Source organism: Oryctolagus cuniculus, chromosome 2 (genome assembly GCF_051225735.1).
Source record: "Oryctolagus cuniculus isolate XC-2025 breed Fujian yellow rabbit chromosome 2, ASM5122573v1, whole genome shotgun sequence".
NCBI classification, from domain to species: Eukaryota; Metazoa; Chordata; class Mammalia; order Lagomorpha; family Leporidae; genus Oryctolagus; species Oryctolagus cuniculus.
Window position 1 is genome coordinate 117,489,661 of NC_142868.1, and position 25,518 is coordinate 117,515,178.

Below are 25,518 nucleotides of genomic sequence, written 5' to 3' on the forward strand. Positions count from 1 at the left end.
GATTTTTTTCTGTTTTCCTGTTTTAAATTGCATGGTGTATCATTTCTCTGTTCTGTTCAATTCGTGTTTATTCTGTTTTTCTAGTTTATTGAGATAGGAACTTAGAGTAATGTTCTGAGAACTTTCTTCCCTATGAGCATTCGTGATAGAAATTCCCTTCCCAGCTCTGCTGTGAGCTGCAGCTCACGTGTCTCGGTGTACAGTGTTTTCAGGGAGTTCCGTGTTTTTCTTCTCATCTCCTCTGAGAGGTCCCGGGTAACCCTGGATGACTGAGGAGTGGGGTTTCGACTGTGCCCTGTGGTCTTTCTGTTACTGTTTTCCTTCGTGGTTCCGGGGTGGTTAGAGAGCATTCTCTGTATGATTGTGGTCCTTTTAACTTTGCTGAGACTTGCCCGATAGCTCAGATGCCGTGCCTTGTGGTGGAAGATCCATGCGTGCTTACTCTGCTTCTGTTGGGGGGAGGAGTGTGCACTCATATTTGTGTATATGTCAGTAGATCTCACTGATGGAGTGTGTTGTTGGCTTCCTCTGTATCTTGTCTGGGGTCAGTGGCGGAGAACAGGGTGTTCAGACCCTGGCTGTGGTGGTTGGTGGCTTGTCTGTTCCTCCTTTCTTTCCTATCAGATTTTTTTGTTTGGGGTTTACACATGTAGCATCGTTTTGTTGGGTTGACCCTTTTCATTGTTGCTGTAAAGGTTACTTTATTGCTTATTAGCCTAGCTGCTTTTTAATATTAATGTGTTAATGCCTACCTGGTGTATGTTTTCCTATCCTTTCATTTTCTTTTTTTTTTTTTAAGATTTTTTTAAAATTTATTTTAAAGACAGTTACAGAGAGACACACACACACACACACACACACAAGAGAGAGAGCTTCCATCCACTGGAAAATCTTCCATCCAGTGCTAGGGCCAGGCTGAAGCAGGGAGCCAGGAGCTTCATTCAGGTCTCCCATGTAGGTACAAGGGCCCCAGCACTTGGACCATCTTCTGCTGCTTTTCCAGGCGCATTAGCGTGGAGCAGCCAGGTCTTGAACCACTGCCCATATGGGGTACCGGTGTCACAGGCAGTAGCCTAACCCACTATGCCACCACGATGGTCCCTGTCCTTTCATTTTCAACATACATACTTGTATGTTGTATCCAAGGTGTTTCCTATGTGATATATACTTAGATAAAAATGTCTTAAGTGGTGTTTTTATACCATTTACAGTTAAAATGTCACAAGTCTGACATTTTATTATGTTTCCTGTACTACTTATTTCTGTTCCTCTTCCCTTTTTTGAATATTATTAAAGATTCCACCTTGATTTGCTTGCAGTGTTGAGTACTTTGTCTCTGCAGATTTCTTAGTGGTTGTTCTAGGCATTTAGCATACTAGATACCATATTCTAAATCTGGTCATCAGTGGGGTCAGCATGTTGTGACTTGATGACCGTGTTGTCAGGGCTTGGCTTCCCTTAGGCCCCTTCCCTGCCTCCGTTTTCCTTGTCCCGTTGTGTTGTGTTACCTCCACCCACGCTGCACGACGTATCGGCTCGTGCGACCCTTGTGGCCGCAGCCATCCATCCTGCATCCTGAGAAGCAGGCCAGCACAGCGTGTGCACCCCCGTCCTTCCCTTCCTGAGGTCCCCAGCCGTCCTCTGTGGCCATTTCCCTGCTGCCAAGACCCCAGCCTCGGGCATCTTTCAGCGACAGCACTGCCAGCTGCCAGCCACAGACTTTCTCTGATTTGACCTCCCATGCACTGCCCCCCGCCCCGCTTCTGTCATTTCCATTCTACTGAGCCCACCCATTCAGCCTTTTACACTGCATTGTGTGTTTCAACTCTAAGCCATCTGCCTGCTTCTGCCAGGTAAAGTGGAGTTCGGATCCCTCCCGAGCCCTGCTGCTGCTTTCCTGGCTCCTGCTGCTCCACTGTGTGCTATTGGGGATGTAAGCGGGGCACCCCCCAGCTGCTGCCAGCACTCGGGACGGCGTGGGGGATCGGTGCAGGGCTGCCCTGTGCCTTCTGGTTTCTACAGGGTAGAGGCAGGGACTCCGCAACCCCCTGCTCCCCGTCTACACCAGGGGCGGGGTGGAAGCCGGCTAGCCCTGTCTCCCACTGCCTGGTGTTCTCCCTCGTTGGTGCTGAGTGCTGGGTTCTCCTTCCATGCCAGACGGGGCGGAGGCTCGGGATTCACTGGGTGACCCCACAGCTGGGGTTGGGCCGGGGCTGGGAGGAATATAGTGGGCCCTGGGGCTCTCTGCCTTGCGGGTCCTCGCCCAGTGGTATGGCTAGCGCAGTGTCTGTCAAGTGGCCGTGCCTAATGGGGTGAAGACTTAGCTCAGCACTGCTGCCCAAGAAGAGGGGATCAGAGCATCGGCTGCTCCCACTGCGCGGGAGATGGAGACACTGCCGTTCCCACAGCTCCACCCTGCCTGGCCGTAGGCGCCCTCTCACCTGCTGCGTCTGCCGACACCGTCCGGTTGCAGAGTCCTAGCAGCTCCTGCTTCCGTGGGGCTGGGCTGGGCTGGGCTGGGCGAGCAGCTGCTCACCCTGATCTGGGCGGGGGAGGGGAGCTGTGGGGTGTTGGGGCCTTTTCTGTTGCTGTGTCGCTGAAGTAGGGCAGTTGTTGCCAGAAAGGATTCTGCTGTTGGGTTTTCCCTTTGCCAGGTCCCTGGGTGGGGGAGAATGAGCTCTCGTAGGAGCTTTGTGTCTGCTGGGGACTTCAGGGTGGCAGCTTCTACAGCCCCCACCTGGGCTCTGTGGAGGTGATGAGGACCTCAGGGCACGCGGCGCTGCCAGTCTTCAAGTCCCAAGGTCCCTAACAGCCCACCTGCCACTGCCACACGCACACACCCCACCTCCCCGTGCTTGCTCCATGGGTGATGTGAGGGTGGTCCTGGGGGTTGAGCGTGCTCCTCTGCAGGGCCCTGCTAAGCTCCACATGTGTGATTGGCATTGGTCACTTCGTTCAGGCTGCTGGGACAACAGTCATCGACTGTGTAGCTTCTTACGTTGTGTAGCCATTACGTTACCATCTGCAATGCCAGCATCCCATGTTTGAGTATCAGCAGCTCCACTTCCAATCCAGCTCCCTGCTAATGCACCTGAGAAAGAGGCAGAAGATGCCCCAAGTGCTTGAGCACCTGCACCCACATGGGAGACCCAGAAGAAGCTCCTGGCTTCGGCCTGGCCCAGCCCTGACCATCGTGGGCATTTGGGGAGTGAACCAGTGGATGGAAGATCTCTGTCTCTCCCTCTCTCGCTCTCACTCACCTTTCAAATAAACAGATAAATCTTTAAAAGAAAACTCACTAAGCACTTGTGTGGTGTCCACGGCTGCTCACACCCCGGGTCTGTGGCCATCCTGCCTGTGCCTGGACACAGGATGCCCCATGGACACCCGCCTGCCCTGCGCCCGGCTCCACCTCCCACCCCAGAATCATGCTGTCTTCATTCCTCTGTTGGGTCAGCCTCGCCGCCAGTGGATTCCTCGGGTGATGACATTCTTGGTGCGTTCCCTCTTTGGTCAGTGTCCTCTGCTGGTCTGTGTGGGCAGCGGACGGGAGCCAGGCCAGGGTGTGAGGCCCCGGGCTGCTTTCCTGCCCTCACAGGCACTGTCATATTGGGACACAGGGAGTTGTCTGTCCTTGGAGACCTCAGGGACTTGACCCTGCACCAGGCTGTGAGCTCTGTGCCGCCCACGCACCCTCAGACCCTGCTCTGTAGGCACAGCGCGAAGCACCTGACACTCGTGTCGTCCCGGGAATGCTCACATAAATGCTCACGGGGCCTTACTTATGCCGGCCAGAAAGCCATCCGCATCCCCATGGGCTTGGCAGTTCTCTCTAGGTTATTGTGCATCCTTGTCACAGACTGCGGTGCCGCCCTTGCGATGTCACAAGAATAGTGGTCTGGGAGAAATGCTCCTGACGTAAAGTGGAGTTTAAAAGATCGTCCAGTGGTTAATGCCAGCCCAGGGTGATATTCAAGAACTAACAAAAAGATGAGGGCAATGCATCAAACTGGGTAGTAGATCCTGCATTCATTGTACAAGTGGTCCTTTTAAGATTTTCTTGTTTGTTTGTTTTATTTGTTTGAAAAACTGAGAGGCAGAGAGAAAGAGGGATCAATCTTCCATCTGCTAATTCATTCCCCAAATGGTCGCAACCGCCAGGGCTGGGCCAGGCTGAAGCCAGGAGCCAGGAACTCCGTCCAGGTCTGCCACATGGGTGGCAGGGACCCAAGGACCTGAGCCCTCATCTGGTGCCTCCAGGGTGCATTCACAAGGAGCTGGATCAGAAGTGGGGGTGATGAGGCTCATCCTGGCGCTCCGATGTGGGGGGTGGGCGTCCATGCAAGGGGGCGTAACCCACTGCCCCGCCACTCCCGCCCTGACAGATGCCTTTCTGTGTCTGCGGATCCATCATAGCTCGTGTTGCAATCGAGTAAGTCTAGCATGTGATATACAGTGTATGTTTTGCTCTCCGTCCTTGGCCCGCACGGCATTCTGTGGTTACACACACCGTGCGTGTCTTGTTTGAGTGATGCGGTGTTGACCGTCCTGGCTTGTCCAGGGGCGGCCAGGGTTGTGGCCCCTCTCCTGCGGTCCTGTAGCTGCACGTGAGCCCCCCTGGTGCCTCATTTGGGATCTGCCATTTCCCTTAGCAGCGTGTGAGTTTTGTGGTGGAAGTTTTAAACAAGCCAGTGGGTGGAAAGCCTTGATGCTCCCGGATGGGCTGTCACAGCCGCGGGAGGGACAGAAGCATGAGCGTGGTGACGTGTGCTCTCCCGCTCAGTGGGAAGGAGCTGCCATTTCAGGAAGAGAAAACTCAACAGGGAAGTGAATTCATCTGGACATGCTGCTGTCATTCTAACCCGCTGGGCCCCACAACAGACTGGAAAAAGGAAGAAAACCATCCTTTCTAGAAACCGGCCCGGTGGGGTGTGGCAGGGAGGTGCCGATCACCCCTGATCTGCTGGGGAACCCGGACGTCACCCTGGGAAGAGCTTTTGGCCTCACTCACAGATCTCTGGACCACAGAGAGACAACTGAAGCCCCCCGCCACCTTTGCTCCAGCTGCTGGGGGCTGAGCTGGGGACCCTGCTGGAGGTGGGCCCTGCAGAGACTTGACTGCAATCAAGGTGGGCACTTGGACAAGGTTCTTACGGCCTGAATCACTTTTCCCTTCCACCCAGCATTCTGTGAGTTTTGTTCAGAATCCAGTGCATGGTGGCTCGTTGGCTGAGCATGGGAAGTGCTCTGGTATATGAATCGAATCAAAAAATTTTAAACAATTTCCCACCTTTCCTTGAGGTGATTAAATTTTGTTGGTGAGAAAATAACACAGAATCTGGGTTTTCGTGTTCACTTCTGAGTAAGTGGTTTTAGATCCTTTTTTTTTTTAACCATTTAACCTCGTGCTATCAGGTGACCTAGGCCAGCATCTGTACAGACAGCATTTGCCTGGTGGACAGGGTGGGCCCCAGGGGAACGGCCACGCTCTGTGGTTTCCAGTATTTGCTTGGAATGAGTTGGCCTCCCCAGCGCCCTCTGGGAAACCCAAGTTCACTTTGGGTTTCCCAGTTGTCTCCTCCACCCAGATCCATGTGGTCGTGAGTTCAGTTGTGGGTTGCCAAGCCAGTGCCCATAAGAATAAACCCCAAGTAGGCAGCTGCAGGGGGGTCTTCTTCCATCCACTGGTCGTGGCCTCATGGTCCCTGGGGCAGGAGTGAGAGCTGCACCCGTGAGTGGCTTCCTGCAGGAGTGCGTGCCTGCCTTCTGCTCACATATCCACGCTCCGCACAGCCCGGTGATGGCAATCACTTGGCTTCTGTCTGCTGGACCTGGGTGTGCAGATTTTATGTCACTTTCAGGGTGGGGACAGAGCTCTGGGCTGGTTGAAACCGGGAGCCTGGAATTCCATCTGGGTCTCCCACATGGTGCAGGGGCCCAAGCACTTGAGCCATCTTCTACTGCCTTCCCAGGCTCAGGGATCTGGACTGAAAGTGGAGGAGCTGGGACTTGAACCGGCACTCTAACATGGACTGCTGGTGTTAGAAGTTGTAGCTCAACCCGCTGTGCCACAACGCAGGCCCCAACCTTGAGGTTTTCTTGAGTGAGTTTCTCTGTAGATTCAGTGTGCTGGAGAAAAGATGGAAGGAAGAGATCTTGTTGATGTGTCTGGTTTTGATCCTTTGAGAAATTTCTTAAAAGTAGCCTGGAGAATTCTGGAGAGAGAGAATGTTGGCACATCCGAGAAGGTAGGGTGTGGTTTCCCTTGCACTTCGTGCAAATCCAGCCAACCTAGTCAGAACCACTCAGCAGCCCAGAAAGCAGCCTGGGGAGTCCCAGGAAGGCGCAAGGTGGTAGACTGAAGACACCACGGGATACGTAACACGGTGCTGTGTGCAAGCCAGAGCTGCCTCCTCTTTTCCTTCTTGTACTTGGATTTTACCAGGGCCTCATTTGAAGCTCAGGACCATAGTCGCTCTGGAAAGTGAGTGTGGCGCGCCCTGAGGCGCTAGCTAACCTTGCGTTCTCTCTGTGCCTCTGCTGATCGTGTGGCACGAAGTGTTGCACCTGACGCCGTCCAGTCTGGGTCCTGTCACTGACCGTGGCAGCCCTGGGCAAGTCCCTTGCCCTGGCTGGGGAGCAGTGTCCTGGTCTTACTGAACTAAAAGCACAGCCCCGGTTTAAGGCACATGGCACTGCGGGTTTCTGAGTACAAAGATGGCCAGGCCATTTTGCCGGATGTTCAAGCTCATTAGGGACCCGAGCTGGCCAGCAGCCAGGGACACTGGGGAGGGCTCAGGCGTCAGGGGAGGTGGGGGTGAGGGGAGGAAGAGTGTGGGAACCAGGACAGATGAAAGACCTTCCAAACCAGCAAACCAACACAGTCTCTCACACAGTTTTATGTCTTCCACTCACGCTTGGGCTGGTGGAGCCCCGTGCAAGTCCTTTTCCTTCTGTGACTCAGTAAGTGCTCTGCCGGGGGAGCGTGGCACAGTTTATTTATAGAACACCTTTATGGTTTGTAACAAGGCCGCTGGGGTGGCCCTCAGGATTGCCCGTTGGCCGGAGGTGGAGCGGGCGCGTGAGTGGTCAGCGGGGGCCGGGTGGCCGGCTGCAGCCATCTTCATGATGACCCCACTCAGACTCGCAGCTAACGTTAACCCTTTCGGTTTCCAGGTCTTCCAGGCAGGTGCTTGGTTTTTGCAACATCTGCTTTTTGTGGTTGTGGGGCTGTGTTTGCCTCTGACCCTCCTACCAGTGCTTCATGGGCCTGCTCAGGACACACAGGCGTTCAGGGGTTTTCTAAGAAGGAGTCAGAGCAGCCCCCAGGGTCAGCCGTGTATCTTGAAGGACAGAGGTTGAAACCCGTGCGTTGTCCGGATACAATCGTCGCATCTCTGTGATTATGCAAAACAGTGTCTGGGATGGAAGCGGAAGTGGAAGTTGTTTTTTTTTTTTTTTTCCTTTTTATACAAAATAACAGAAAAAGAGGCAGCTGCCAGTGAGTGTGTTAAGAGGCAAGCTCTCCTGGCGGGGCTCATCCTCACGGTGTGCTGGGGAGAGCCCGTGTCTGAGTTCATTGCAATCTTGCTTTGTGGGTAGCCGTTAAGTGTTGGCTCAGTGAAAATACAGATGGGCTATTTTCCATCCTTTGGTGTAGAAACCAGTTCCAGGTGTAGCTTTTCAGGATTCGGGTTTTGCTGTTGGGCTGGATGCGTGTCTTTGCACGGTCTTGGCTGAGACCTTGATGTGAACTGAGGAGAAAAGATGTTTGCCACCTGTTTCCTGCTGCTGGTGTCAAACTCTGTAGAGGAAGCCGCACAGGCTCAGCAGTCAGAAACTGTTTTATTTGTAGTTTGAAATTCTCATTCCTGCCCTACCGCACCCCCGGGATCAGATTTAGGGCTGTAAACAATGCATAGTTACCCAAACCTACTAACCTGTTGAGGTCTGTAAACATTTTCTTTTGTGCTGGGGTTGTTGGGAAGAAGCTGTCTGGATAGGAAGACGCGTGCAGCGTCAGCACAAGGGCTGTGGAGTTCACATCTCCTCCCTGAAGCGCGTCGGCGTGGCTTTTCGTGGGACCGTACTTAACTCTGGGAGTTAACGTTTGTCTTTCAAAATAACATGGTGTCATTGAAGCCCGCCAGTCCTCTGCAGCAAAGCTAAGGCTGTAGGAGGAGGTGAGCCGCCCCAGAGACCTCGTGGGACCAGGGGCCGTGTAGACAAATGGAAAGGCAGGGGGCTGGCGTCATGGTGGCTTCCTGCCAAGCCGGAATCCTGTATGGGCGCTGGTTCCGGTCCTGGGTGCTTCACTTCTGATCCAGCTCCCTGCTTATGGCCTGGGAGAGCAGCAGATGGCCCAAATGTTTGGGCCCCTACACCCATGTGGGAGACCTGGAAGAAGCTCCAAGCTCCCAGCTTTAGCCTGGCCCAGCCCTGGCCATTGCAGCCATTTGGGGAGGAACCAACAGATGGAAGCTGTCTCTCTCTCTCTCCACCTCCCCCTCCCCCTCTCCCCGTAACTCTGACTTTTAAATAAATAAATAAATAAATCTTTACAAAAGAAGGAAACAGAGGGTCAGACGTGGGACCCTGTGTGCTGCCCCGGCCAGGTGTGCCAGGCCCTGCTCCATGCCGTGCAGGACAGCCGTTTTGGAAGCACTGAGGGGTATTGGGACAGTGACCAGGGAGGTGGAGCAGGGGGCTCCCAGGACACCTGGAAGGAGGCAGTGGTGGCATCGCCCTTGATAAAAAGAAGGCTGACAACTGAGAGGGCTTGAGATTGTCTTCATGGCCCTGGGGAGAGTGGAGTCAGGGTTAAGGGCGGGGTTAGAGGGGGCCCTCTCAGTCCGCTGTGGGGAAGGACTTGGGCACACTCTGTGTCCTTCAGCTTGGTGGCAGTGCCTTAGAGAACACAGGCCTGTCTCAGGAGACCAGGTGTCACATGCGAGGACTCCTGACTGGGTCCCCTGCCTGGTGCCACGTGCTGGGCTTCCAGGGTGAGGGAGGAGCCACAGGCTCTGGGTTTGCTCTTCCAGGAGCCCAGCGTCTGGCAGTATGTTAAATGTGGGACGGCGCGGCTCAGGTCATCTAATGGGGATAAGATGAGGGAGAAGTCGCCGCGCCCTAGTGCTAATGCTGTTAGGTTTGAACTTGATCATGAGAAACGCTGGTGGCAGGGGCGTCTTGTGATCGTGGGTTTCCAGCCTCGTGTCCGGCTTGGCAGCCTGGCCATCCTGGCATTTTCCAAGCATTCGGGAAAGTGATGAAAGCACCTTGTTTGACTCCGACTCTCAAGGCCACAGAGAGGCAGCAGGCACACACACCCAGAGCGCAGGTCTGCAGGCTCCAGCCGCATCTTGCTGCCGTGTTTTTTCCTGGCAGCAGTTTTTAACGTGCTGTCTTGACTCCGTGTAACCGCCTGGGCTGGACACAGATGGAGGAAACGCTTGAAGACCAGCGGTCAGTACTGTCACTGAATTTCTCATGGTGAATTTCATGGCGGGGGAGGGGCTCAGGGGAATTGACAGAGAACGGATCAGAAAAATACAGCATGAAGTGAGAGGTGCAGGGTTTGCCTGTGTATCTACAGGGGAGCTCCAGAAAGTTTGGTGGTAAAATGGAGTTACCTAGGCTGTTGAAAGGGGTCTTCAGAAAGTTCTTGAAGGGCTGAGGTGGGTGTGCAGCCCAGGGTTAGATGCCCACACCCTGCTGCTTTAGGGCCGGGCTCCAGCGGCAGGGAAACCTGCGCTCAGTTCCCAGCTCCTGTGCACGCCCCATCCCCTCCCCCTCCATGTCCGGTAGTTGGTGAGTAAACCCAGGGATGGGAATCAAAAATCTCCCCGCCTGCCATGCTTGTGCCCCTCCATCTCTCTGCTTCTCAAATAAATAAATAAGTAAAAATGTTTCCAAATAAGGTTCATGAGGGGCTGGACAATGAGCCAGCGATTAAGACAGCAGTTAAGGCGCCCACGCCCCGCGGCGGAGAGCTTCGGTTTGTGTCCCAGCTCCAGCAGTGTGGGCCCTGAGCAGCCAGTGGCAGGTGATGGTTCGAGGACTTCCATCGGGAGACCTGGAAGGAGTCCCCAGCCCTCGGCTTTGACTCTGGCCGTTGTAGATATTTGGGGAGTAAATCCATGCAAGTGGATGGGTACTCTCTCCCTCTGTCTCTGTCAAAAAAAAAAAAAAAAAAATCACAGAGAATGCATATTATGAAAAGCCATGCAGCAAAATTAACTGGTCTGTTAATTCCCTTTTTCCCACAATGGTACTTTCCGAAGCACTCTGTTATGTGTGTAGAGTTGGTTTCTGGCTCGATTCATTTCTGGGAGCTATGTGAGCTGATAGATAGCATTCATTGATCGCACTAAAGCTTGGCTGCAGTGCAGGTGCCCCTCTGTTGTTGCCCATGGCTGATGGGGAATGGAGGGGAACAGGGATAGCCTGGTCCCCCAGGGGAGTCTGTTATGGAATTGGAGCAAACCCACTCCATGCTCCCCTCCTCTTGCAAGCTGAGGATAGCCCTGAATTGAGAAGGGGATTTAGAAAGCTATTTGAGGGCTTAGTTTGCAAGTTAGGAAACGACAGAGTAGAAAGCAGGAGTTTTTATTTTCCCCAAGTGAATGCTGGGCTTCAGAGTGGCCCCTGGGGCAGCGGTGTCTCCCCGGAACCTTTATTTGGAGGATCCTTTCGGAGTTGCGTGAACAGTGGGGTCAGAGCCAACCAGGAAGTGGTCTCTACAGGAGCATTTTGGGCTTTTGGTGTAGTTGGAATCCCTTCTGGCCGGCGCCGCGGCTCACTAGGCTAATCCTCCGCCTTGCGGCACCGGCACACCGGGTTCTAGTCCCGATCGGGGCACCGGATTCTGTCCCGGTTGTCCCTCTTCCAGGCCAGCTCTCTGCTGTGGCCAGGGAGTGCAGTGGAGGATGGCCCAAGTGCCTGGGCCCTGCACCCCATGGGAGACCAGGAGAAGCACCTGGCTCCTGCCATCAGAACAGTGCGGTGTGCCGGCTGCAGTGCGCTGGCCGCGGCGGCCATTGGAGGGTGAACCAACGGCAAAGGAAGACCTTTCTCTCTGTCTCTCTCTCTCACTGTCCACTCTGCCTGTCAAAACAAATAAATTAATTAATTAATTAAAAAAAAAAAAAAGAAGAATCCCTTCTGTGGGTAAAGATGCACAACACCAAGATGGCAGAAGGGAGGGGACTTCTTCTGTTCCCAGCCCCACAGTCCCAGTGCCGGTCAAAATCCGCGTTCACCCAGCTGGGCATGTTCTGCGGGGTCTTGGAAATGAACAGCATTTCTCCAGCGTCAGTCGTGCCTTAGTGTCCCTTTGGGGACTGAGAAACCCTCTCAGTTCTGAGTCGAGTGTGGATTCAGAGCTTCGTTCATGTTGATGACTTCTGATATGCAGTCTTGGTTCCACTCGAGTGTCGGTACACGCCTGAGCATCTGGGAGCAGCAGAGTGACACGTCCCCGTGAGTGTTCATTTGCCTTGCGGCACTGCAGTTGAAACCCTTGTAGCCGCACGGAGGGAACCCTAACCATAGTCGCCCATCAGACGTGGCACCGTGCCAGCCCTGCCAGCGCATTGGGATCGCAGGCATGCGTGCTCGTGCGCCGTGACCCCCGCCACCACGCAGCATGCGTGCCAGCGTCCTCAGATGTGACTGCACAGCACTGTGGGTTTAGGAGAGAGGCAGCGAGTGTCATGATGTGATTTCAGTTCCTTTGAACACCTGCTGTTCAGAGCGGGGGCTGCAGAGGCTCTTGGGCGCTGGAGAGAAATCAGAGGGTTGAGCTTGACTGATGTTGGCCTCATTATGAATTGACAACCTCGGTTTCTTATTTTCCTTCCTTGGCTGGTGGTGCTATAGAAAGTTCTTTCTGAAAGCCCCAGTCTGATTTCACTATCAACCACTTAAACCACGATATTAATTTTTTTTTTCAATTGCTGAGCTTTTAAGATTTAAAATTGCTTTATGAGTTGGAAAATAGTTCTGTGGCTGAACCAGAGCAGCTTGGTAATTAAGTGATGTGCATCTTGAGTCACCGGGGCCCTTCAGTATCAGAACATGCATGCATTTTTACGTAGCAAGTTCTTTGAAAATGCCTGCCTCTCCCATTCCTGTCTCCTGCACCAGTACAGAAAGAAGGGTTAATATACCTCACGATATTTTCCATAGAAAATAATGCTACCAGTAAGTTCTGGAATTTTTTTTTTTTTTTTAGTTTATTTGTTTGAAAGGCAGAGTAACAGAGAAGAGAGGTAGAGAGAGAGAAAGATCTTCCCTCTGCTGGTTCACTCCCCAGATGCCTGCACCAGCCAGGGGCGCACCCAGCTGAAGCCGGGAGCTCCATTCCAGTCCCCCACATGGGTGGCAGGAACCCTAGTAGTTGAGCCACCACCTGCAGCCAGCAGGTGCATTAGCAGGAAGCAGAGTAGCCAGGAGCAGGTCCCAGGCACTCCTACGTGGGCACAGGCATCCTGCGTGGCAGGCTGATGAGTCTGGGCCATGATGCTCACCCTGAGTCCTAAAGTTAAAAAAAAAAAAATTAAGAATTTTATTGAAAATTCAACTGACTCATCACACTTTTAACAGAATCACCTGTGTCTGACTCGTTGGATTATAGAAGTTTTGCTAAGTGGCTTTTCTTCCCAAAGGAAGAAAACCTGGACCCAGAAGTGGTGTGTGTGCCAGGTGTGTGGAGGGAAGAGCGTGTTTAGATGCTGAGAGAATGCACCACGTTCCCCTTTGAAGAAGTCTTCCTGTTCACGTAAAATTGCCTTCTAAGTTGAAAATGTGATCTTCCCACTTAGCAATCAAAGCTTTCATCTCTTTATTTTTTAAAATGTATTTATTTATTTATTTGAAAGGCACACTTACAGAGAGACGGTGTGGCAGAGAGAGAACCCTCCATCTGCTGGTTCACTCCCCAAATGGCTGGAGCTGATCCAGGCCGATGCCAGGAGCCAGGAAACTCCATCTGAGTCTCCCACGTGGGTGCAGGGGCCCAAGCACTTGGGCCATCCCCCACTGCGTAGATGCACTAGCAGTGAGCTGAATCAGAAGTGGAGCAGCTGGGACTTGAACTGGCACTCCTATGAGATACTGGCATTGCAGGCGGCTAAACACACTGTGCCACAACACCAGCCCCAGCTTTTGTTTCAAAAAAAAAAAGAGCTTTTATACCAACCAGATGTCAGCATTTGTGGTTGTCAGGTACTTTGCAGATGGCAAAATAAAATATTTGTAGTTGATGTTCAGTCCTGCTGTGGTCTACACCACCTTTAGGGTAACGTGGCTGTAGCCGGGTAAGGGTAACAAGGAAAGGGGTGGCCAGTGTTTGCAGCCTTCTGTGAACCCCTCGGGCTCCAGGCATACCCCCGGGAGTCCGTACCCCCAGAGCCCTTTGCTATCCTCATGCTCTGCTCAGAACTTAGCAAAACTAGATGCGACAGGGAATATATCCTTCTGGCTCTGACCTGTGCCACTGTGGGGCTGACGGGTTGACAAGTTGGCCAGCTGGACCCCATCCTCTAGTTCTGGGCTGTTTTTGTGTGGCCAGAGACCGCAAAAAAAAATGTCTGATGGTCAGGGGCATTAGGCTAGTGAGGAGGTGCAGGAGAAGCATCCCGTGTGCCCCAAGGATGTTGTGTCACTTGATGAATCGTCTTTGAAATTCATGTTTACATGGTGCTGGAGCTGTGGTACAGTGGGTTAATGCCCTGGCCTAAAGCGCCAGCATCCCATATGGGCGCTGGTTCGAATCCCGGCTGCTCCACTTCCTATCCATCTCTCTGCTATGGCTTGGAAAAGCAGTGGAAGATGGCCCAAGTGCTTGGGCCCCTGCACCCACCTGGGAGACCCGGAGGAAGCTCCTGACTCCTGGCTTCGGATTGGCACAGCTCTGGCTGCTGTGGCCATCTGGGGAGTGAACCAGCAGATGGAAGACCTCTCTCTCTCTCTCTCTGCCTCTCCTCTCTCTGTGTAACTCTGACTTTCAAATAAATGAATGAATCTTTTTAAAAAAAGAAAGAAATTCATGTTTATAGTGCACCTTCTAAAGCCCAGGGATAGGATGCCTTTCCCAGGACTCACAATAGCGTGCTTGTCGTACGAGCTCCCTGCGTGACCAAGTGTTGCTTGTGCATCTTGGCTGGCTATTAGGTTTGGGGATTCAAGGACTAAGAACTGAATCTGCTGCTCAGCAGAGAAGCTGAGCATTAACAGAACAGAGCATGGGGGTGGGGTGAGGAACAGGTGTTAGCGTTGCAGCCGGGCTGGCTCTCCTTGTGCCTTTAGTCACCTTGCGCTTTGCTATTCTGTAACAGCTCTTTAGGCCCACACCTTAGACTGTTGCCAGCTTGCTTCTTCACCAGTAGCTATTGGCAGTTAGTGTGTGCCGAGCCCGCCCCCAACCTTTCTCTCTGGTTGATGGGACTCCCCTGACCCTTAGATGTCCTCAGAAGACACCCAGAGCGGGTGGGTGCAGCTCCCTGGGCTCCCAGCCACACCCACTCCCTGTCTCCCTGCCAGGTGTCCTGGATCTGTTTCTATCCATGAACTTTTCCCCTGCAAGAAACAGGCCATCTGCTTTTCTCCTTTTCCCGAGACAGCAGAACAGTTACCTGGAAAGCAGACGAGTGGTATCTGCCCCCAGGGTCCCAGGCCCCCCTCGCCATGGCTGGCCCGGTCAGGTGTGCTCGCTGGGTGCCTGTTTTGATGAGACAGCGTCTGCCCTGGATGGGCTTCCAGATGCCAGCCCACGCGTGGGCCAAGCATAGCCCTCTGAGCCGGTGTTCAGCAGACGTCCCCGTGGGGTTGGGGGTCCCGGGAGAGCAAGCTCTGTTCCGTGTTCCGAGGAATGTGACGTGTCCTTGTGAGTCTCCTTGTCCAGGAGTAGTGTAGTGCCGAATGCACAAGCGTGGACAGGAGCTCCTTGGGCACAGGGCTTGGGTGTCCTGTGTTGGGCTGGGGTGTACCCCGGCCCCTAGGGGACAGTCGTGGAGGTTGGGTACACCAGTGAAGGTCTTGATTAATGAAACATGGGGTCGCTTGACCAGCGACTGTTACTATTCCACGAGGCATGTGGATCTACAGTTCACAGATTTGTCTTTGCATTCTGCCACCAGGGTTGAAGGCAGATTTCCCTCTGAGGCACGTGTCATGAGAAAGGAGTGGGGCCCGAGGCCCTGGAGAGGAGAGTGTTGGTGGCCTGTCAGCTGCCACAGGGCTTCTGCTGGCCGCCTGCACACCTGTGCGTCTTCGTGGGTCGCGCGTGTCTCTGCATGCCGCTAGCAGGATTGCAGTAGACACCCAGTGTCTTCCTTCACCATCAGAGTGAGCTTGCTTTTTAAAAGTTTCTACAGTTGGAGAAAGAAGGCTTAATTGCTGATATATGAAAAGAAAAGTAATAATTTGGTACCAGCAATATGTCTGCAGCCCCAGGACACAGGAGTGAGCTGTATCATTGTCGTCGTCATCGTCATCATCATCATCTAGTGTTGCGTCTACTCTGAAATTTTGTTTCCTGCCCATGTAGTCATTTCCGTCGGCTTTCACAGACTCGCACTACGAGTACTTGCGCGGCAGAAGTGCAGCCGGGGTCAGTTTCCATATGATCGGGTGCTCAGGGGCCCTGCCCGCCATCCCAGGGCCGCCTGTGGCAGTTCACCCCTCACTCACACAGCGCAGACACTGGAGAGGTTTCCTCCACCCTGCCTGGCATGGACTCCTGGAAATCCCTGCCCCTCTGCAGCCCCCTGTCCCAGTGGGGTCATCCTTAAACTCACAGGGCAAGAGTTTTTCGACTTGGCAAAACCTTTCCCAGGTGTTCGCTCTTAAGGACTGTCAGCCAGGGACCAGCAGCAGGCTCACTGACCTGTCGGTCTGTGTTCAGTGCCACTGTGAAATGCGAGCGTCAGGGGTGTTTACCTGTCTGGCTGTGGTTAACGCGTGCTGTGCGTGTTGAGCCGTGAGTGCAGCATGCACATTTGCACGGTGAATGAAGGAGTAGCACACGAGCAGCAGTTCAAGTGCAGAACCTCCCTGTGTTGCTGGACCAGGTGCAGTGCTTCACCTCGGCATGGCCAGTGCCAGGCGTGGGCCCTGCTGTTGACGCACGTTCTGACTCCTCCATCTCAGGCTGTTCATGGTATCACCTGCAGAGGGACGCATGTCAGGGTGACAGCCAGCATCTTTCTTCTCCTTGCAGAGAGAGACGCCTTTGCTGTTAGACCCCGAGCATTTCCCCTGCCACCGAGTGTTGGCCGACTTACCCCGGTCTTCAGCAGCTGCATTAACAGAGAGAGAAACCTGCGGTCATGCTGCTCTGCGGCCCTGTGGCTGCACTGCTGAGCACTGGCCGTTGGTGTCACTCAATCTCCCTGCAGGTTAAGCTGCCCCTGTGACACCAGCATCCCATATAAGCACTGGTTTGAGTTCTGGCTGCTCCAGTTTTGATCCAGCTCCCTGCTAATGTGCCTGGGAAAGAAGCAGAACATGTCTTAAGTGTGTGGTCCCCTGCACCCATGTGGGAGACCCAGAAGAAGCTCCTGGCTTCAGATCTGCCCAGCTCCAGCTGTTGCAGCCATTTGGGGAGTGAACCAGCAGATGGAAGATTCTCTCTCTCTATCTCTAACTCTCTCTCTCTAACTCTAACTCTGGCTTTCAAATAAGTGCATAAAACTTTAATAAAAATTTAAAAGGAAATCAACCCATCCAGGTTTCTCAGGTTCTCACTTGTTTTACTTGGGGACAACCATTGGCTTTCACGTTCCTGGGTGATGGAAATTTTCCTAGGAATTTTTCCCTTGTAATCACAAAGCAGTTGTTCCCTGACCAGCTAAGCTTTTTGATTCTACCCTGTTACGAGCATATTTCTTGGTATTGTACCCTTTGTGTGTGAGTATGTGTGTGTATATTTATATGTGTATGAGAGTGTGATTCTGAGTGTGTGTGTGTATGAGTGTGTTATGAGTTTGTATGTGTGTGAGTATATGTATATTTGTATGTATATGAGTGTGTGTATATATGTGAGTGTGTATGTATGTGTGTGTATATTTATATGTATGAGAGTGTGAGTCTGAGTGTGTGTGTAAGTGTGTATATATGTGTGAGTGTGTATAAATGTGAGTGTGAGTGGGCCGGGGCTTGCTCCTCTTGGGACGGGGAACAACTGCAGCCCTGCTTCCTTGACCAAGGGAGCACTGTCCACTTCAGTGCTTGGCTGCAGTTCCTGAGGGCGGGGGCTTCCAGGAACGTGAGTGACCTTGGCGAGGCGGGCGTGGGCCTGGGACCTTCCTCCTGGGCCTTGCCCGGGTCCCCGGTGGAGCACAGTGTGATTCTGTTGTGTTTGTTCCGCTGCAGCTTCCATGAGGCAGTCTCAGGCTGAACCTGCAGACACGCGTCCGGAGACCTGGATCGCGCAGGAGTTGCGGCGGATCGGAGACGAGTTCAACGCGTATTACCCACGCAGGGTAACGAGCTTTTCTTTACCCCTTCTCTCCCTGCATGCCCCCCAACCCCGGCCCTCCTGTGGCCTGCCAGTGTCCTTGCTGCCCTCACTTTGAATTTGTCTGGGGGCTGACTGCCAGTGATGAAGGCACAAATCCAGTACACACAGGCTGAGCTGCCCGAGGAACTCTTGGGTGCGGTCTCGAAGCATCGGTGCCAGAGCGGGGATTCTCCCATGGACTCTGAGATAGTTCCACTGCTTACCGTTAGCAAAGCTGTCCACCCACGTCAGGGGTGTGGGTCCCAGCGACAGGCATCGCTCCGTGCCAGGCAGAGGTGCCAGCACTAATGCAAAGGGTGCCCTGCCACAGGCAGGTGCGCTGAGTCAACACCCCACCCTGCCCCTGCACACCCATATGTTGAAACGCATTAGGACTCCACTAATTACTAGCCTGTAATTTGGAGCATGCAAACCTTGAGAGAGGATAGCTGGCTGCTGCTAAAGCAGGTGTGTTCTTGATAGCTCGTTTTTTTATAATGTAGCCCTAGGGCTTCCTCTTGGGAAACAGTGTATCTGTTGCTTGTTTCTCTTGCCTGGTGGAGTAGATGTGACTCTTGGAGTGACCCCCTGTTGGGGGGGGGGGGCGCATGTTTAGCTGTCTGGGCTTTGGGACCACCAGGAGCACAGGACTGGCTCAGAGGAGGAGTCCCCCAGCAGATGTGGCTCAGGGTGCGATTGCGGTTTGCTCTCACGCTGTCGAGCACCATGGTGTCTGAACAGGCTTCTGTCCTATCCAAAAGGAAGAGCGAGTCTTAGTTTGTAGAAGATAAATTACATATCATTCTTTCTGATTTCGCCATCTCTCTTCTAGCTGATCCGAATGGTAGGGCATCTTTTGTTTGTTTTTTGGAAGGTTGGTTGACGTTGCAGCTTGCCGCTGTGTCGGTGTCCCCAGCGCCACCCCCACCCCCCACCTCCCACTTCCTGTGCCTTGGTTTGCCCAGTGGGACTTTGTGTTGCTGCCTGTGACTGGGCTTGGTTTTCTCCCTGCTGACCGGGAGGAGCTGTTGAGAAGCGGGGCCACCGTGCATGCAGGAGGTTGGTCCTCACACCGACATGGGGAAGACGTGGCCCCTGCCAGAGAATGGCTGGGCACATGCAGGACACAAAGGCAGCTCTGAGCCCAGGCGGCAAGCTGACCACCGTGCTGGGCCTGTCTGTTTCCCCAGCCAGCTTGAAGAGGCTGCCCACGAGGGCTGAGTGGTGGGCCCTGGGTGGCCACGTGCCACTTGCTGTGGGCTCTGGACACCTGAGATGAGCCTGCACAGCCCCCCAACTCTGGGGTCATATCAGAGCCATTGGCTGTGGAACTGCAGGTCTCTAATGACAGCTGGTAAAAGTGTCTCTTTAAATCGCCAAGCATGAATGGGTGACACCACCAGGTTTTCCTGCCGGCCTGCCCACATGGACCTGGCTCTTGTACCTCCATGGTGGCCTTGAGCTGAGCGGTCAGTGACATGGGTGGTCTGGGGCTTTGCTGTGCATCCAAGTCCTTCATGGCCGTCCCCCAGGAAGTCAGTCAAAGGTCATGCCGCGTACACCTGAGACCCCGGCCATTGGGTCGCACTCTGCCTTGCCTCAGTGCGGAGGACGAGAGGATGGCGGGTGACAAATGTGTAGCCTCCCCCCTCGTCTCCTGGGCTGGCTGGCAGTTGCATGTGTGAGTGCATGGTTAAGGTGGTCGCTTCTGTGTGTTCAAGTGAGATGAACTAATTGTTGCTGTGCTTTGGGTACAGTCAGTGGGAGCTGGCCTCATGGTGCCGTTGGGCAGGCTTTCATCACTGTGTGCTTCATCGTGCCTGTAAGGAATAAAGCAGCGTGGACTCATAGTCACAGATAGCCAGAGGGAACGGAGGACAGGTGGATCTTAGTTGGAACCTGAGTTTCCTAGAGACCAGTCTAGTCTCCGGATTTCATAATCAGTCTGGAAAAATCTGACTCTGGACAGCGACCCGCGCAGCTGCAGGCATCTCTCATGACATTTGTTAGATTAGAAGTTGTGTCACCCACAGTCCATTGTTGAATATGCAGTGTGGAGATCTGGAAAGAGATGCGAGCCTGTCTTGGAAAATAGCGACTTGGCAAGATTGCTGGCAAGCCCGTGTGCAGTGCTGCGCTGGTTTGGGCTGCGTTTTTCAGCCTTTTAAAATCATGGGTTTCAGGCCGGCGCTGCAGCTCAATAGGCTAATCCTCCACCTGTGGCGCCAGCACACCGGGTTCTAGTCCCAGTCGGGGCGCTGGGTTCTGTCCCGGTTGCCCCTCTTCCAGGCCAGCTCTCTGCTGTGGCCCGGGAGTGCAGTGGAGGATGGCCCAAGTGCTTGGGCCCTGCACCCCATGGGAGACCAGGGGGAGGCACCTGGCTCCTGCCATCGGATCAGCGCGGTGTGCCAGCTGTGGCCGCCATTGGGGGGTGAACCAAAGGCAAAAGGAAGACCTTTCTCTCTGTCTCTTTCTCTCACTGTCCACTCTGCCTGTCAAATAAATAAATAAATAAATTAAATAAAATCATTGGTTTCTTTATTTGCTTAGCGTCTGACAGCGTCTGTTTTACAGCATTGGTCTTTTATTGCCACGAATCTTGTGAAGCCCGAGAGGGTGTTTTCCCATTTTTCCTGTTAAAGGAAGTTGCCATGTAGTTGTCATGTGGCTCAGTCCACCTAAGGGCGGCGGGGGCGGTGTGGGAGCTGCAGCTGGAGGCTGAATCCCTGAACGAGCAGGTGAGAGAGGCACAGGTGAGCGCCAAGTCCAGGGCGTGTCGCCTTCCCTCCCCGGGGCTGGACGAGTGACCTGTCCTCTCTCTCCCTACAAGGATGTTTGTCTTGAAGCACTTTCCAACTGGCACCACTGCTGCAGGGGTTACACACAAAGCTCTGCTCGTTCTAACCCCTCGGGGTCCCCAGCGCTAGCGTTTGCCCACATCTGCTTTAATGCCTTCTGAATGGGGTTCACGTCTTTGGGTTCAACCAAGTGTATTGAAAATACTCAAGAAAGAATTGCTTCTGTGCTGAGCACGTGCAGACTTTTCTTCTCATTCCCTGTGTGATACAGCGTGGTGACTGTCTACAGAGCATTTACAATGTGTTGGGTGTTATAAATCATCTGGAGATAAAGGACGTGGGGTGTGTGTAGGTTCTCGGGAATCCTGTGCCATCGTGTATACGGAGCTTGGCCACCCCGAGGATGTGGTGTCCTATGACTTACTGAATGGTTGGAGAACCAATTGCAGACTTGGTACCCCTTCACATGTCCTAAATTCCGCTGTGTGTATTTCCTAAGAATAAGAAGTACTCTTACACAACTGCTGTGTAACCATCAAAGCCTGGAGAGGAACAGAGTTGACAGTGATGTCATCTGTGGACCTTACTGAACCTTTATCCAATGTCCCCAACAGTGTCCCCACTGTCTGCGATAAATAAACAACTTCTTGTGCAAGACCCAGTCTAGGATCTCGCCTTGAGTTTGCCGTCTCGTCTCTTTGGCTTTGTTCGTTTGGAACTGTCCCTCGGGGGTTTTTTTTGGTGACCATTGACACTCACTGGAAGGTCGGGGCTCTTTGTAACTTCCAGCCTCCCTGAATTTGGTTTGTCTGCGGTGTCTGCGTGCTGAGGGTCGAGCTCTGCATCTCCTGCAGGAAGACTCCGAAGGCGGTGCTGTTCCCTCGGTGCATGGAGTCAAGGGACCCCCAGCACCCACTGGTACCCTCCCATCCCAGGCAGCGCCTTCCCCGGCTCGGTGTGTGCTTTGCCATGTGCAGTGGAGGCAAAGAGCTCTTGAGGAAAGAGGAGCGTTCCTTTCCACTCCATGTATTTGACTCACCAGCCTGGCTTCATGGGATCCTCTTTTATTCAGTGGGTTATCGTGTGTAATTCCCAATATACGTATCAATGCTTGCTTGCCACCTCCCCGATTTCCGTAGCACAGGCATGTGCAGAACGCGCTGTGGGACAAAGCCTGGGGACCATGGAGAGGGCAGCTCTCGAGAGGCATTTGTTGCTGAATGAACTCTGCCCACACGTGGTGTGTGCTGTGTTAGCTCCTTGTGGCCAGCTTTGCTGCACGGGACCCATCTGGGAGATGCCAAGGACGGCAGGCTGGGGCTGTCGGTGCGAGCTGGGGTAGCACAAGCACGTTGGTGCTCCTGGTGGTAGAATTGATGAAGAAGGCAAGTGGCTTGCGTTTAGCTGTGTGGTGCAGGGTGGGCAGCCTGCGCCTTGAAGCATTCCCCAATACAGGACGGCCAGGTTTCTGGGTGCTCCTCGGGCGCTGTCACCGGTCTCTGCCCTCACTCCTGCCTTTGTGTGCCGGTTCATCCGCTGGAGTAGCGCCATCCAGTGCAGGCCATGGTGGTCTGCCATAGGGGACACAGCTGCTGGAGGCCCCTTGGTCAGGACGCTTGGCCATGGGCTGGGGCCAAGGCTGTGGAGGGAGCACTGGGCCCTTCAGAATGTTAGCACACTGCTGCTCTTGGAGCACCTCACACCTCAGCTGGGACCCTTGACCCTCTGTGCACAGGGACTGTCCTGGCAGAGGGCTGCAGTGGGCGGGTAGCACACGAAGCCGCTGCGGATTCTCTGGATGTGGCCAGGAATGACTGGGAGCCCTCTCACTGTGTGATCACAAGAAGCACAGGGCAGCTTTGTCTACGCTATGTACTTCCTACTCTGTCCGGGGCATGTGCAGGCAGGAATTGATGGGAGTGCATGTAGACCAAAGTGTTGCCCTGCATCAGATAACCTGGAGTGGAAGAGGCGGCCCCAGACCGGTTTTGATGAAACAGAAGTCTAAGTGAAGTGTCAGTGCGCTAGCATTTCCCTGTACCGTGTGTGAACATGATGTCTCTCTGAGCTCTCCTTCCGACGACGTGCAGCTCCCCTGTGCCGTCTGACCCTTGTTTTTGTAAATGGAAGTTGTTTTTCTGTAAGCAGCATACAAGGGGAGAGGCCGGAGTTGCGGTTTGCTTGGTAAACCCAGCGTGTTCTCAGACGGCATCCTTTGGAGGCCTCCGGGAGTTGAATGTTGGCATTGAGTGAAATAAGCCATGCAAGGAATAATGACATCTCACGTGGGAAATACAAAACACCAGCTAGGCCTGCCTCACAACCTGCTGAGGTGCCTGCCCTCAACTCGACTCACTCACCTGGGTTTGCAGAGCAGCAGTGTCCATGGCAAGAGCAGTCCTGGGACAGGGTTTTCAGGCTCAGGGAGCCGGAAGAGGGAGGTCCTCTGGTGTGTGGGTTTTAGGAGCTGCCCACCCCCGACTTAGGCCACGCTGTCCCCATCCCATCGGAAGGTGAGGGGCACTTTGCTTTCTCCTGCCATGCTCTCAGGGGAGCATGTGCTCAGATGATTATTTTTTTAAAAATTTTTTTTTGACAGACAGAGAGAGAAAGTTATAGACAGTGAGAGAGAGACAGAGAGAAAGGTCTTCCTTCCGTTAGTTCACTCCCCCAATGGCCACCATGGCTGGCGCTGCACCAATCCGAAGCCAGGAACCGGATGCAGGGACCTAGCACTTGGGCCATCCTCCACTGCCCTCCTGGGCCACAGCAGAGAGCTGGCCTGGAAGAGGGGCAACCGGGACAGAATCCGGCACCCTGACTGGGACTAGAACCCGGAGTGCCGGCGCCACAGGCGGAGGATTAGCCTAGTGAGCCGCGGTGCCGGCCAGATGATCTTGACCATGGACTGCTGCCTCCCTGAACAGGTGCATTCTGTGACTTGTGGAGAAGAGAGAGTGGGCTCATGGGGAAGCAGATATCACTGAGAAGCCTGGGGACTTGGGGACCTTGAACCCTGGCTCTTCCCCTTAACCCTTTGGAGACCCATTTTTTTAGCCCATGTGCTGGGAGTATAACAAAGATTAAATAAGAACATTTCAAGGCGGAACTAGAAAATCCAGTCACTTGCTGTCTCCTGCATTCTGTTTTCTCTCACTCTGAACCATAATTGAAGTGCTTCCCAGCTGGTCTTCCATCGCTCCCTAAGGGTCACACTTACAACACCCTGGGAGTGCTTTTTCAACAGGCATGTGTTTGGCCCTTGTTGACACACGCTGTGCCTGTCCGGGTGTGAGCTGAGACTGAGCACTGGGCTGTGTTTCCACGGCTGGGTGGGCTCAGCCAGATGCCCTTGTGTTGAGTCACACCGCGTGTGCATGCGAGGGCTCCATCCGCCTGGCAGGTGCTGCACCTGCAGGGCGGCCCTGCAGTTGTAGGGCCGTAGGCCATTCACATGTAACCATCAGGAGGTGCAGGTGCCCGGAGGGGACTGCAGGGGGGTCAGATGGGGGTTTTTGAAATCTCTTGAGGAGGAAATGAGGATGCACACAAAGCAAGCCGGGGCCCTTCTGCAGCCGTACACAAATAATAAGCCTCTTGCATCATCCTCCGCTACACTTCGACCAGCTGAACCAAAGCAGGGAGGTTTTAGTTGTGGTTAAAGTGTGTTACGTCTCGCTTAGCATTTTTCTGAGGCCGGGGCGGTTCAGAACAGCTCTCAGTCCAGTAGCTCATCTGATAGAAATTCCTTTTGTGGAGAGTTCTAGGACAGTGACAGGCTTTGAAGGTGGTCCTCCAGGGTCCCTGCAGCTAGCGTGGCCCTGGGGGCAGGGAGCCAACCCAGCCGGTGACCCCCAAGGGCAAGTGTGCGTCAGCCTCCCAGTGTAGGCAGACAGCGCCCTCCTGGTGCCGGGGTGGAGGCACCGCCACCACATCTGGGAGCGAGAGCTACCTGGGCGTCCTTGCACCAGCTGTGAGGACGTCAGAACTGTTAGGCATGAGCTATGCAAATGTCCCCGCTGCTCTGGTGGCAGATAGAAAGTGAACTTGTCTCCGGCGGTGTTGCAGCGACAGCGCGGGCTGACCCCGGAAAGAGAAGCAGACTCCCAAGCCCGCGTTGGGATCCCAGCCGCTGCTGTCGGACTGGTTCTGGGTGTCTAGCAGTGGACAAAAGCCGGGTCTTCTTGCGGATCTCCCGCATCCGCTCGTCACATGTGGGGCCTACTGTTGGTTGCCACGCATGGGTATACGTGCCCACAACCACGTGCATATACGCATGTGGGGTCTTCAAAATGCTCATGGAAAATGCTTTTTATGAAAATACCATGCATAGATTTCAGGTGTGTTTGCACCAGAATAAACCTGTCTCTTAATTTAATTCCAACTTTTCACAAACTTTTTGAAGCACTCTCATACACACACACACACACACACACACAAAGTACCATAGTGTATGTACACACGTGCATATGTGCATGGCATAGATAAACATACTGTTTGCATGGTCAGACTATGAACAGGCAGACGGGTGGCTCGCGTCAGAATCACGGGGGAGCTTCTTGTCGCATCTCCCTCAGCCACCTTGGACCGCGGCTGTGGCAGCCCCCGTGGGCACACACAGCATCCACATAATTGGACGTTGAGGGAGCTGGAGCAGAGATTCCCTCGGTCTGTCCTCGCCAGTCTCATGGCCCAGAATCAGTCTCCCATTACCTGTTATCACTTAAAGATCCGTCTTCTGTTGTTGTAGTTGTTCATGTTCAAGACATCTTGGGCATTCGGTGTTGAAATTCTAGAGGAAACAAGCTTGGGACGAGTTAACGTCCTGAGAGTCTCGGGGCCGTTGGACTCATCCTGCTTTCTGATTTGTCTCTTAGGAGCGACCTCAGCTTAGTAAGACTGAAGCTAGCATCACCTGTGTCCCTTCCCTAGCCCACGTTTGCCAGGAGAAATCTCTTTCCTGATATCGCTTCTGCCCTGTCTTAACCTGCATTGTGCAGCACCCTCTGTGCAGATTTTCCTGTGAGTCCCAGTCCGTGGCCCAGTGGGTTTGTGCCCTGCCCCGTGCTGACGTCTGAGCGGAGTTGTAGGGGATCCCTCAGGGGTCTCCAGCCTCAGTGCACAGCCTGGCTCTGTGATCTCATTTCACCCCCAGACAGGGAATAGTGGGCCCTGTCCGGGCACCGCCGTGCGTGCGGAGGGCCATGCTGGCCCCTG

At 53.8% G+C, this 25,518-nt stretch overlaps 1 protein-coding gene across 7 annotated transcripts in view; it reads left to right on the top strand.

Annotated features, from left to right (window-relative positions):
- Nucleotides 1-25,518, top strand: part of BCL2L11 (BCL2 like 11) — a 49,871-nt gene that overhangs the window by 15,446 nt on the left and 8,907 nt on the right. For all 7 annotated transcript variants that reach the window (XM_051836354.3, XM_070068802.2, XM_051836352.3 and 4 more), the window contains one exon: nt 17,377-17,486. In XM_051836354.3, coding sequence (XP_051692314.1) covers nt 17,377-17,486 — 110 coding nt within the window. The remainder of the gene's footprint in view (nt 1-17,376; nt 17,487-25,518) is intronic.